The sequence below is a fragment of the Sminthopsis crassicaudata genome, chromosome 4 (genome assembly GCF_048593235.1).
Source record: "Sminthopsis crassicaudata isolate SCR6 chromosome 4, ASM4859323v1, whole genome shotgun sequence".
In the NCBI taxonomy this organism is placed as follows: Eukaryota; Metazoa; Chordata; class Mammalia; order Dasyuromorphia; family Dasyuridae; genus Sminthopsis; species Sminthopsis crassicaudata.
This window is the reverse complement of record NC_133620.1, coordinates 197,342,578-197,355,938: the sequence shown is the minus strand read 5'-3', so window position 1 is coordinate 197,355,938 and position 13,361 is coordinate 197,342,578. Positions and strand designations below refer to the sequence as shown.

Genomic DNA, 13,361 nt, shown 5'->3' with positions numbered 1-13,361 from the left:
CTCTCTTTGTGTCAGACATACATTTTATCTGAAAAGACAGCAGACAGAGCTACCTGCTGCTTACTCTATGGCTTTTCTGTGTTTCTCTTCTTTTTCTTAGTTCACTGGGGCTTATTTAAATAAGCTGGCTCAGGGCCAGAAGCTCATCATTTTAATGCAGTGTAAAATGGAATATGCATAATTATATGCAAGCCATATGTGAGGGAGACAGCTCAGCTGTGAATTTCAGGAGGCTGGGAGAGTGAACAGCTAGGGATTAGTTGAGATGAGAGCGGAACAGAGTGCAAGTGTCGCCCAAATGAATGGCTTAATGAGTGTGCTGCTGACACTCCTCCTTTCACCTACTTCTCCCTTTGCTTTAACTCCAAACCCGAAAATGATGTAGATTAGAAGGAAAATACTGTATGCAAACGGTATTGCTAATGGGTTCTGTTAATGTCTCCATTTAAACTTCAGCTTTCTTAATTAACAGTGTAGATCAAAATAACCAGTAACTTTAATGCAGCTTCTTAATTAAATATTTTTTACTGCATTTGATTGAATACTCATTGTTCTTGCTAGACCGTTGCTGCTTTCAGATCTTTATTTAAAAATAGAGGGGAAATCAGTTTATCGCTAACAGTATTATGATGCCAATTTTAAGTATGCAAATCTCTTTTCTTATGGCCTTGCTATTAAAACGACAAAAAAGTACATTATCTAGAGAATGCTTGAGCATGTCAAAAAGTTTACACAAGTATGTATGTAATGGAATCCTGAAAATGCAATAAAGTCATATGAAACTCCTAAAGTGGGTATGACTTTCAGCTTAACTATTGGAGTTTGGTTTATTTCTTATTGTTTTAAGTATTAGAACACAATGAATTTGCATGTTCAGCCTAAGCTATTTAAAGGAAAAAAAAATCCCAAGTTTTAATATCTAAAAGGCGTACTGCGTATTTAAGCTTCTTAATAATGTTGTTATTTCTGGATTCCCGTTTGTTTAATGATCTGAGCTGTTATGCTTTTAGCTTTTTCTTTTTTCCATTATTTGTAAGTCCCTAAATAGGCCATTATATTTCCCTTCAGGCTAGAGATGAAGATGGACATGCTGAAAATTTCCCCCAGCAGCACTATGCTAAGGAAACTCCAAGGCTTGCCTTCAAGAATAACTGCGAACTACTTGTAAGAATAACATACTTACAACAAGTCTAGAATGTTACTTTAGCACAGTGAAAAAAGTTTTTGAAAGGGTTTGTACATTATTACATAAGTTATGAAATATTAGAGTTGTATCTGTATAAAAGTTCTAAATGCTGATATCACTGAATAAGTATTAAGATCTCAAATTGTTTGCAAATCTTTTATATCTGATTATAGAGCTTGAATGGCCCGGTTACATTCATCTGCTTGGTATAGTAGATTATAGGCTACCCTTTCCCAATTAGAAAAGTTAAAACTATAGAGATGATAAGTACACATAGAGGTATATTATATACATATATATGTAGCTTTTAAAAAGATCCAACCCCACTCCCATCTGATATCTATATACTATTTTCAGACAAAGGTGTAAAATTTTGCTCTGCTAGGGGGAAAAAAAAAGATAGAGTCAACAACGCAGTACTCCCTTTAGAATTCAATGATTTTGCCACTTTCTTGCCAAATGCAATCAGGCTCTTTCCGTCCCGTTTTTCTGTGTAGAAGGAGTCGAATCAAGTAAGCAAAAGCACTGACAAGAAGAATTTGAGGATGTTTACAAGTCATAAGAGAGAGAGGATATCAGTGGTGAAAAGGACTGTATTCCAAAGGAGGGTTAATTTGCTGTTCATTTGAGCATTTTTAGACAAGATGAAAAGCAAGCAAGAAGGCCTATTATATTTCTATTAAATGAATCTGTTGGGACCTAATGTTCTTGATTAGCTTTTCAAAATGAATACTCCACAATGAATTTTCTGTTTACCTAAAGTAAACAGGGAATGAATTGTCATTTATTTAAAGAGATTTCAAACACTGCTTTTGAAAATGAAGCTGTTTGATGAATTCAGTTATGTCTTCCCCTAAATTTTCCTTTCTTTTCAACTGCATTTTAAGCACAACATTTGCTCCCAGTGAATGAGTGTGAGAATGCTTAGTTATTATATCTCGAGGTAGTCTAATTTCTGCTTCATTTTTGGCCTAATCCAGTAAGAGCCTGTCTGCCAAATCTCTGCATTAGGAAATCCCACATGCAACGGTCTTTGGGCTTCTCCCTGACACCAACTGTTCCATTAAAAACAAAGTGTCCAAAGAGCAGAAGCATGAAAAAAAAATACAGTTCTTGCCCATTCTAGACACAGTGACTATGTTGAAAGAGAGAAACACTTTTTTATTTTTTGGCTACATGGCCCTATTCAGTTACAACAGCACTACTCATTTGCTGTGTTCTATACTTTGGTCAGAGGGAATATTGAATTCTTATAAATGAAATTCCTCTGAACCCTTACATTTTCTTGAATTTGTCAATGGGACATTGAATCCTTCAGGTCTGCTCTTGTTAATGTAGACTATTTCAAGGAGCAGTTCTTCCCATTTAAAAAAGTATTTAAAAAGTTTCACTACATACCTTCTATGTACCTGGTTGAAATCAAGGAGCCATTTATATTGGTATTCAGTTATCAAAGTGATTTTTAGACAGTTTGGTTCTTATTTAAGGAAGAAATGAAAGTATTTTGACCTTTCTCTCCCTGACCCCTATGCTAGTGAGAAGATGAGTTGTCCAAGAGTCTGGCTATGGTCAATTTGTATTGGAAGAGGGGGGAAAATGAATATTTTTCAGCTATTATTAGCAAAAAGATAAGTTTAATTAGGGCCATTTTTAAACATCATATTTTGTTGTGATTTGGGAAGATTTGGGATTGTACTAATCTTGCCTTCCTGATTGTGGTTTGAAATGCTCTATTTTTGATAGTATATCCAACTCTCTCTACCTCCATCTCTACAAAAAGGGAAGGAGGTCAAAGAGTATTTCTTTGCTGAGAAATTTAACTAGTTTTTCATCTGTGAGAGAGATGATGGTTTAAAGGCTAGTTATGAAGTCCAGAAATGTTAAGATTTGAAACAAAAAAGACTCACTGATTCTTAGTATAATTGGAGAATCTTTAGAGCCTGCTTAATGGATCTTAGCTCAAGTCTGATAAAGACTTGTTAGAGGAGCTTTGGCCCCTGGACTCCAGAGGGCTTTCTTCACTCCAGGGTATAGCTCTAGCTTCTAAGACACCAAGTGTAGATTCTGATTTAGATTATGTTTATATATCTGAGAAATTGCCAGGATGAATCTAGCAGAGAGAGCACAGAATGATTTCTGAATTATACTAAAATAACTAGAGCAGAGGCTTAGATGGTCAGTGCATTGAATCACAGGCATTTATTTGAAGTCCTTTGTCCCAGGGTAGATGCTACTATGCTACCCTGGAAGGTTGTATGGTATTTGGATTTCTTTTCATCTCATTCAATAAAATACTTTTTAAAAATCTCTGAGTTTCTTGAAAAGGTGAGGGATATTAAGTAAACTAAATGCAAGCAGAAAGAAATCAATGCCTGGATTATACAAGTGTGTGTAATCAGAAGGCTCAGACAGTGAAAGCATTGACTGATAAAAAATCTGCTCTACAGCTGTAGATTTCCTGTAGGGTATTGATTTTTCCATCTAAATCCTAAACTGTGATATGTGCCATCACACTTAATGTACAACACAGATGACTAGATATTTAACTTGGTGGCCAAGATTCTTTAGTCAGGGAGGGTTCAGCAGTTTCCTTATGCTTTTAATAATTTTGAATATGAAAGGCTGTCAAGATGAACAACATTCAATAAAACTTGGGCACAATATCACAGGCCACAACCTGGTTTGAACCCATTGTTTCCTTTCCCTCACCATTTTAAGTTTTAGATTAGATTTATAAGACCAAATCCCAAAAGACATTAAGGGACAGAACAAAAATGTAGGTAACCAGAATGATGGTTCAGGATATCCCTTAGAGAGATGGTATTCCTGGTTGCCTCAATGTGATAAGAATCTATATTAGATCACCAATAGGATAGCACATGCATATGTAATTTCTATGATGACCCAAATCGAGAAACCACTATAAAAGGAGATTGTGTCAAAAGGTTCAGAAGGAACAACATTCAAGGCCAGTTTAGGAAGGGTGATTTCTAAGATCATAAAGTCATAGAATGTTATAATTGGTAGAGACCCTAGAGATCACTGAATCTATCCATATCCTTCTGTCTCCCATATCACCTTTATAATTTCCTTCTTTTGGGCCTTGAAGACTTTCTACTTTGGGAGCTCCCTGTATAAAATATCCACAATTCAGGGAGGCTTTATATCTTAAGCCTATTATCTAATAGCTTAAATTGACGCATTAGTTGTCAGTGAATGTCAGGAATGGAATGACAAGTAAATCAGTGAAATTAAAGACCTTATTTAGGTATTTAGAAGAAGCAAGGGGCCCAGGAAAGCTTGAAAGACATGAGAAGGGAAGGAGGAAGGTACCAAGATAAATTTGACAATTTCCAAATTTTGGATTTCAAGGATAAATAGATTATATTGGGGAAGAAGGTACAAAGATGGTCATAACATGCAAACCATTTGACATAAAATTTAGAGTAGAAAAGGAAACAGACCTGGAAAATCTAAATTAGTATTTGCTAAATGAATGAATATAGAAGGAAAACAAAGAAACTCAGAAAAAACAATTAGCTTGCTTTGTTTTCCTTATTCTTAGATTTCTGAGTGATCATCTTGATAAGTTAAGAGAATTTTTTTGGGTTTCTTCTCATATTAGTTAAGGTGAGAGAGGGAACTTATGGTTGATTATACAGTATGTTCATATATGTATGCATATATTCTGTGTATATACATTTTAATATATTCCATATTCTATATTTAATATATTCCATATTCCAATATTCAGAATTGGCCTCAAAGTCAAGATAATGTGAGAGTTAAATTTTTTCTTCTGACACATATTGACTCTTTGACCCTGTAAAAGTCATTTAACTTCTCTCTAGGCAACCTTTTAAAACTATAGATTGGTTAATTCTTGATAGCCTACATTGATTCAAATTTATCACCTGGGGATTCTTTATATCAAAGAAATAGATGGCTATTCATCTGTCAATCTATCATCTTATATAGTTCATCTGGATGTTCAAACAAAGGGGAAAATGAATCAGAATTAATTTAGAAGGAGGATTATACTAATATTGGGATATACTATATATCTCCCTAGATTTATCTTTCTAATTATAAAATTATCCTCCTTTCCTCAGACTATTTCCCATCTTTCCCTTTGCCTCAATACCAAGTTGAGCTACACAAATTCATTTATTTATAAACTCATTTATTTGCATAAATGAGTCCCAGAAATGCTTGGCTGAAAGTCTGTTTCCCTTCCTACATTCTTTCTTCCACCTTCATAAGTATCCTTGAGAACATGTTCTGTGGGACCATTCACAATATCAAGGCAACTTGGGAGTTTAAAATTATTTCAAGTTTGTAGCCTTATATACCATGGAAAAGAGTTATGGTGGTCAAACAGTTATTTCATGGAGCTATTTTTCCACTCCATTTATTTGTGGAGTTGGACAAGAGAATTATGATAGCTAGATTTGGTCAGAAAAATCCTTCAGTAATACTGTGTTATTGAGTAGCAAAACAAAAAACTGAATTCCTAGGTAACTCTTAGAGTCTCTATAGACTTGCTAAAATTTTGGGCATCCCATTTCTTTAGAAAGTAAATTGATGCCGATTAAATAAGGGAATAAGAACTCTGAGATAGTATGTAAGGAGGAGCCATTGTAGAAAAAGAGGTGAATTAAATGTCTATACAACTCTTCTTTCACTGTTAGCTCAATTTTTGTAACCCATGGCAATTAATAACTTAAAAAGAATTCCATGACTTTAAATAGAAATTCAATTACTATGCTAGTGAAGTCATTCCTATTCTATACTCCCAAGACTCCAGGTTGAGAATGAATTGTATTTATTTTTTAAAGTATGATTCAACTCTCCCCTTTCTGCCCTATCCCTGTTCTCTTATAGTCCAGCAACAGGTCATATATAATCTGTTTCCAAGGAAAATTGAAAGCTATAACAAATAACATTGACATTTAGATATTTCTATCAGATCTACAATGCACTTTACATATACCATATTATTTAATTCTCACAGAAATCTTGTGAGAATTGTATTCTGAATCCACACCAGTGGTTTCATCAGTGCAGGGTGTTTACAGGGAGGAAAATTTCTTTACTGATACAGATTGCTGCAATTTAGAGTATTAAAGAATTGTCTGGAATTAAGTGACTTGTCCCCCCAGATAATTACTGGAAAGTACTATGTGATACCAACAATATATGTCAGAATCAAGAATTGAACCCTGGGATTTGCTTGACTTCAAAACTGACTGAATATCCACTAACCACATTGCTCTTTGTGCTCTTATTATCTCCCTTTTACAGATGAGTAGCCTAAGACTGTGATAGATTGTGTGATTTGCTTGACTGCACATAGCTAATGAATACTAAAGGCAGCATTCGAATCTAGTTCTTACTGATTATAAAACTAGTACTCTACTCAACTGACAAGGCTTTCTCTTCCTTTTTATAGTACAAATGTTAAAAATCATTGTACTTTCACTACTGAGTTGGGAGCCATTGGGAACCAAAAAATTATCTGAAAAACTGAATATAGGATCAATACATTTCATCTTTAAGCTTTATAAATTCTTGAAAGTGTTACTGATAAAATATCTCTTTAATACTACAGTTCTTTAATACTATTGGCCAATTGGATGTCATTGCTCAACTTTGCTTCAAACTATATTACTTTGGTGTTATAGTTTATATTCAATGCAAAGAAGATTAAAAACCAGTGTGACAAACCTGGAATCCCATCACCCTCCCTCTACTACCCCAAATATATCATTATACCATAACCTGAGGTTTTACTAAATGATACATTGCTTATCAGCTCTCTAAAATAATAATTTTAAGGCCCCAAGAGGCATAGTTGACACATAAAACCTCAGGACCCTGTTTCCCTATAAGGATATGTAATACTATATATTTCTTAGCCCATTGAGGATTGTCTGAGTACTTTTCCTCTTGGCCTCATTCACTACCACAACTGATTTAGAATCATTTTAGCTCTTCACATTATAACTGTCCCTCTGCTTCCAGAATACAGTATGTACAAATGGATTTTCCTGACAAATGGAATCTTTAAGAGAAGACACATGAAATGAAACAGTTCCTTGTTTTTAACTATGCAATGAATGAATGACTGGTTCCTTGCCAAAAATCAACAAAACAAATAAAAAACCATTGCAATATACCATATTGTCACCTTGTAGTTTTCTACAATTTTCATTCAGCCATTAATCAAGCATTTATTAAGTGCCTACTATATGTTAGACACTGATCAACATTAGAGATACAAAGACAAAAATGAAATAGTCTCTTCTCCCAAGGAACTTACATTCTACTGGGGGAAAAAACTTGTATTCAGTTAATTTAAAATAAATTTTCCATGTAATTAAAAATAATGTGAGAGTTTTACTAAAAAGATGGGAACAGAAGGATCCAAAAATGCTTGAATAGGTGTAGTACCTAAATTAAGCTTTGAAGAAAGTTGAAGATGATCTTAATTTTTTTTTGCAAGGCAATTAGAGTTCAGTGACTTGTCCAGGGTCACATAGCTAGTAAGTATTAAGTGTCTGAGGCTGGATTTGAATTCAGGTCATCCTGATTGCAAGACTGGTACTTTATCCACTGTGCCTTCTAGCTGCTCTGTGCATAATCTCAAAGGAAAACACCTTGGGCAGAAAACTATTTTAGCCAAAGTTTCATTCTTATCTTCCACCTTTTATCTCTCTTGGTATCATCTCAAGTTATTTCTCACCTGCATCTTTTCTCTTTTCCTATTCTTCTGGGTCTGTTCATCCCTTCCCTTTTTCTATCTACCTATTATGCCCACATTTGTTTGATTGGGTTTTTCTTCTTCATTGTCTGTTAGTTACCTGTGTGGGCCACTCCACTTCTGACTGAAACAAAATTTTTTTCTTCCTTTTTTTCAGATGTAGGCTGGAAGGTGGGGAACAAGAGTCATTCTCTAGCTCTGCCTTCTTATTCCTTTCTTTGGTTCCTGCTGTGGGCCATTTACTCTCAGTAGGTACCTTGACTAAAACATGTCTTTGCAAGAATAAGGAGGCTTTTTCTGCCTCTCTTGCATCCTACACCATTTGATAACTATCAAACACAAAAGAAATATTTGTTCATGGCCCACTTCCAAGAACTCTGATTAGAACACTTGTGCCCTACCCCTTAAATACAAGTAGTTTTATTGGCCATAAATTGGGATTTGAGATTCATTGCATCCCAGTTGATAATGGGGCCTATATAATATGTGTCTAACAAAATAGGCATCCCAAGCCATTGGCACTCATCTTGACTTTTGTCTTGTCAGTGGATTTTGATAACTGGAAGAGTGACACTGAGGACTTTGTGCAACTTTTTCTCACTTAAATCCAATCCATGCATAAAGTCAAGACATCAGCCATGATGCCATTGGTCCTCTTCAAAAACCAAGGATGACTATTACCACAAAACTCCAATAGAAAAATGAAGCTACATAAATTTGGGTATTTGGGCTTTTTTCCCCAGCCAATGGTCTTGACCATTCAGGTGAATTGTCATATTTTAATTTAAAGGAAATCTCTTGGGAATAATTTTTCAAATAACTAATTGCCTATGGGCCCAAGATGTCTATATAGTCAATGGGAATGTGGACTTGGCTGTTTTTATTGGTGCTTTAGGATTAGTGTATTTCCAAAAAGGAAACTAGATAAGTTAAATAAAACTTATTTAAAAAAAAACAACAAAAAACTTATAAATAAAATTTTTAAAACTGGGAAAATGGAATATATTCATTTTCTATCTAACCAAACTTATAGACTTTATAATAATAAAAAATAATTGAAGGTAATGCCTTCAAGGTTGCAAATGTGCTCTTATGCAATATTACATTTGAAACTTATGATAATTGTGTTAGGGAGGGAGGTGACATAGTTATTGTTGTTTCCATTTTACAAATGAGGAAACTGAGGCCCTAAGAACAGAAACGACTCAACCAAAGTCCCTTCTCCCAGGTAATAAGTAGTAGCGAATGGCCCCAAGCTCATTCTTCTCTTCCACTTTTCAGTGCTATAAGTGACTAATCTTAGAAGCTAACAACTAAGACACTAAATGTAAAATGAAATTGTAATTTGCCAGAAGAAAGTACTTGCAACTGCAAACTGATGGAAGCAATTACTTCAAGAAGCATTGTTTGAGGCTTCTTTGTCACCATAATTCTATCTAAGGATTCTAAATTAAGCCAGAAAGAGCAGCTGTAAGGGAGTATGAGGAAATGCAACTTCTTCTGAAAGGGATAGCTGTTTGTTTCTGCAAAGAACTCCCACTGCAGAGGCAATTGTAGGAAAAGTATCCAAAGGATAGCTTCCTTTTATGTGCCAGATGATGAAAATGGCACATGTAACACTTCAGAAACATAGGGTGGTGGTATGCTTTTAAAATATTCTTTTGCTGGGATTTGGGCATTTGTGTGTATATGGGGGAGTATGATTTCCTATCTGAGAATAACAGAGATACATGTAGTAGTTGGCAGGGCTCTCCTGAAGATTTTGATCCAATTTCTGGTTATCAGAAGGACTTAACTTTTGAAACAAAGGCTCAAACATTCTACTGGGCAGGATCTAAATGAATTAGATTTTTTTCTCCCTGTTGTTATATGAGAAATCTAGACTATAGAAATCATGTCAAGTCATCAGTACCAGGTACTGTGTTAACTTAGTTGGACTAACTTCTGATATATAGGGTTCCCCAACTACTTCATATTCTTACAATCTCCAGAGATAGTTTTGTTGTTGTTGTTCAATTTTTTCAGTTATGTCCATCTCTTTGTGATTCCATTTGAGGATTTACTGGAGTGATTTGCCGGTTTCTTCTCCAGCTCATTTGACAAATGAAGAAACAAGCAGACAGAAATTAGGTGACTTTCCCAGGCTCACACAGGTACTCAGTGTCTGAGGCTGTGCTTGTATTCAGGAAGAGGAATCTTCCTGACTCTATGACTTGTACTCTATCAACTCTACCACCTAGTCTCCCCACTCCAAGAACAAATAAATGCATAAAACATCAAAGAGAATATGTTTCCTAGGGTTTCCAAGAGAGTCAATCTTAGAGTTGGAAGGGATCTTGATACTTAACTAGTTTAATCTGTACCTGAAAAAAGAGTTTTCATTGCAACATACATGACAAATGATCATCCAGCTTCTTTTTGAAGATCTCTAATAAAAGAATTATTAAGCACTGTGTTAAACTTTACATATTTCATTTGATCTTCACAACAACTTTGGGAAGTAGTTGCCATTATTATCTTAAATGAAGAGACAGAAGTTAAGTGACTTGACTAGAGGAACCCAGCTAATAAATGTTTGCCACTGGATTTGGCCTCAGGTTTTACAGACCCTAGTCTCAACCCTCTATCCATTTGGGACATGTAGGATAAAGGAGAATACATTATTTGTTCCCAAGGCAGCTATTCCACTTTGGAATACCTCTAATTGTGAAAAAGTTCTTCCTTGTACAGAATCTAAATATTTCATTGCAACTTCCATCATTGTCCCTATTTTATTCTCTGGGGATCAATAGAACAAGTCAATTCCCTCTTTGCCTTGACAGTTCCTCAAATATTTTGAATATAGCTATTATGCTTCTGTGTAATCTTCTTTTCTTTAAGTGAAATCTCCCTAGTCTTCAACTCAACAAGTCCTGTGTTAATTAAAAAAGAAAATCTAGAAGAGCCTTGAATTTTCAGTATAAATATGTATAAGTAACTAGGCAGAACTAAAAAACATATGCAGGAACATGCTTGATTTATGGCTAGAATAAGAAGTCAAGGAAAATTTGTTGGAAGGAAAAGGTTAAGGAAAGAAAAAACACATTTTGAGTGGGATAAAATGACATAGGTAAATCGAAAGAAAAGCAAAGGATGGAATGGGGAAAGGAGAGGATTTTTTTTTAATTAAAGAAGCTAGCTATACAGAGAATCAAGGTGTTATTACATGGAAATATCCCTGTTAGGTCCAGGAAATCAACTCTGTGGATTTCAAGGATGCTTAAAATTGCATTTTTAATCTTTTCTTTAGCTTCAGGCCTCTTCTGCAGTTCAGAAATCCAGATATTTCCCATGAAGATGTTTCCTTTGTCTTTGTGTCAGAATTCCCTCCCAAGCTGGTTCACAGTTCTTCCACCTCTTCTTCTGTCTCCTCCTCTTCCCTCTTCCTTCTCTTTGCCCCAGGGATTCAAACTAGAGAAGTCAGGCCCCTTTAAAGGGTCATACCTTCTCTCCCCCCATCTTCCATTGGTTCTAGACCATAATTTAGTTCTGTTGCAGATAAAAACCACTCTATTACATTTAGGGTTTTTGATTAATCTACCATTAGTGGACCTTGATCATCTCAGCACATTTGTCAACAATTCATTTCCCTCTGTATTTATGACAATCTGGGCCTGCACAGCAAAGTGGAGAATTAGGAGCAATTATTCAGGTAATTTGGATCTAAAAATCTAACTCCACATTTGTTTAAATGCTCTGGAAAATTGCTCTAATTCTCCAATTTATATCACATTTCCTGGATCATTTTTCTTCCAATGGCACCGTTAGGATAAAAGAACAAAACTAATGCACCTCCTATTAAACTAGAATAGAGACAATGTGGTTGGTGTAGTAGATCTAGAGAAGTGACTTGGGTCTAAATTACTGGTTCTGCTATTTAGTACTTATGTGATTTTGGCTACATTAACTGTAAAATGAGGTAGGTGGTTGAACTGTTGTGCCGCAGTTCCCTTTTATTGTTCTGCCTCAGTTTCCCTAATTGTCCTACCTCACTTCCCCTAATTGTCCTGCCTCAGTTTCCCTGACTTGTTCTGTCTCAGTTTCCCTCAATTGTTTTGCCTCAGTTTCCCTCTGGTTGCAACCCCCCCCCCCCTTTCTGCTCATTAGAACTGAGATAATTAGGGCTGTGGAGATCTGACATTCCAGAAGATAAGACTCCAGATATCCTATCTGAGATACCTAATAGGCATTGTCTGTATCTTCTAAGTCCAGACTTCCTGGCTCTGGTTGGACACCTCCTTAACTCCCAATTTGTTAAAATTTGTGATCCTGCCCCTGACCTGTCAGAACTGGATTGATGGTTCCTTTATATATAATTGAGATCTCACATTTGCTGCTGGATGCTTTGGACATCAGCCCTGGGGCATCATGCCCCATGTAATTTTTAGCTGGAAAGCTATCATTCTATGATTTATGAATATTTATGGGCATGAGTATTATGGGAAACCATTAATATGTAGAGGATTCATCAATTATCTATTCATAGAAAATTCTAATTTATGCTAAGGAACATATACATTTTATATATTTCCTCTATTAAAGAAACTTAAAAGCCATGTTTTAGGGCAGCCAAGTAGGATAGTGGATAGATTACTGAGTTTGGAGTCAGAAAGACTCATTTCATAAATTCAAATCTGGCCTCAGACACTTATTAGCTGTGTGACCTTGGGTAAATCACTTCATTCTGTTTGCCTCAGTTTCTTCATCTCTAAAATAAGCTGGAAAAGGAAATAACAAACCACTCCAGTATCTTTGCCAAGAAATCTCCAAATGGTGTTGCAAAGAGTTACACTGTGACTGAAAGAACAAAAAGCTGTTTGGACTATTAATTAGTATAATGCAAGTTGAACTTCCTGAAATACGTTTGTAGATGGGGCTAAATTCTCTGTTGTACAATTGTAATGCAATTTTTCCTTTTAAATAGGAATTTTAAACAAAATTCTACAGGAGCACATTATAGTCCTGGGGAGCTACTGCTCCATTATGAAAAACCTCATTTGTATGAATGTGAGGCCTTGGAAAGTTAAAGAAGTTATAGGCAAATCTTCACTTGAACATTATCTAGGTAATCAGAGCCTACTAAAATATATTTACCTCAATTTTTGGGGTAATTTGATGAATGTGGATTGCCTGGACTTTAATTTTATTTATTTATTTTCTAGTGAGCTCTTTAAAGAGATCACAATCTAATTTATTTTGTTCTTATTTATCCAGAAAACCTACATAAATAGATCCAGCCATGATGATTTTTAAAAAAAAATTGTATCTAAATGATCAGGAAAAACTCTAAAAATATTTATTGGGGATGAGATTTTGGAATTTGATAAATGTAGCATATCATTGATTATTTCTAATTGTAAGGAAGTTCTTCCT

At 35.1% G+C, this 13,361-nt stretch overlaps 1 protein-coding gene across 2 annotated transcripts in view; it reads left to right on the top strand.

Moving 5' to 3' along the window:
* SOBP (sine oculis binding protein homolog) overlaps positions 1-13,361 on the top strand; it is a 218,910-nt gene that overhangs the window by 130,324 nt on the left and 75,225 nt on the right. Inside the window, exon 5 of one of the 2 annotated variants that reach the window (XM_074310159.1) lies at positions 1,069-1,164. The exons of the other annotated variant lie outside the window; for it this stretch is intronic. Coding sequence (XP_074166260.1) covers positions 1,069-1,164 — 96 coding nt within the window. The remainder of the gene's footprint in view (positions 1-1,068; positions 1,165-13,361) is intronic. 2 annotated transcript variants of the gene reach the window in all.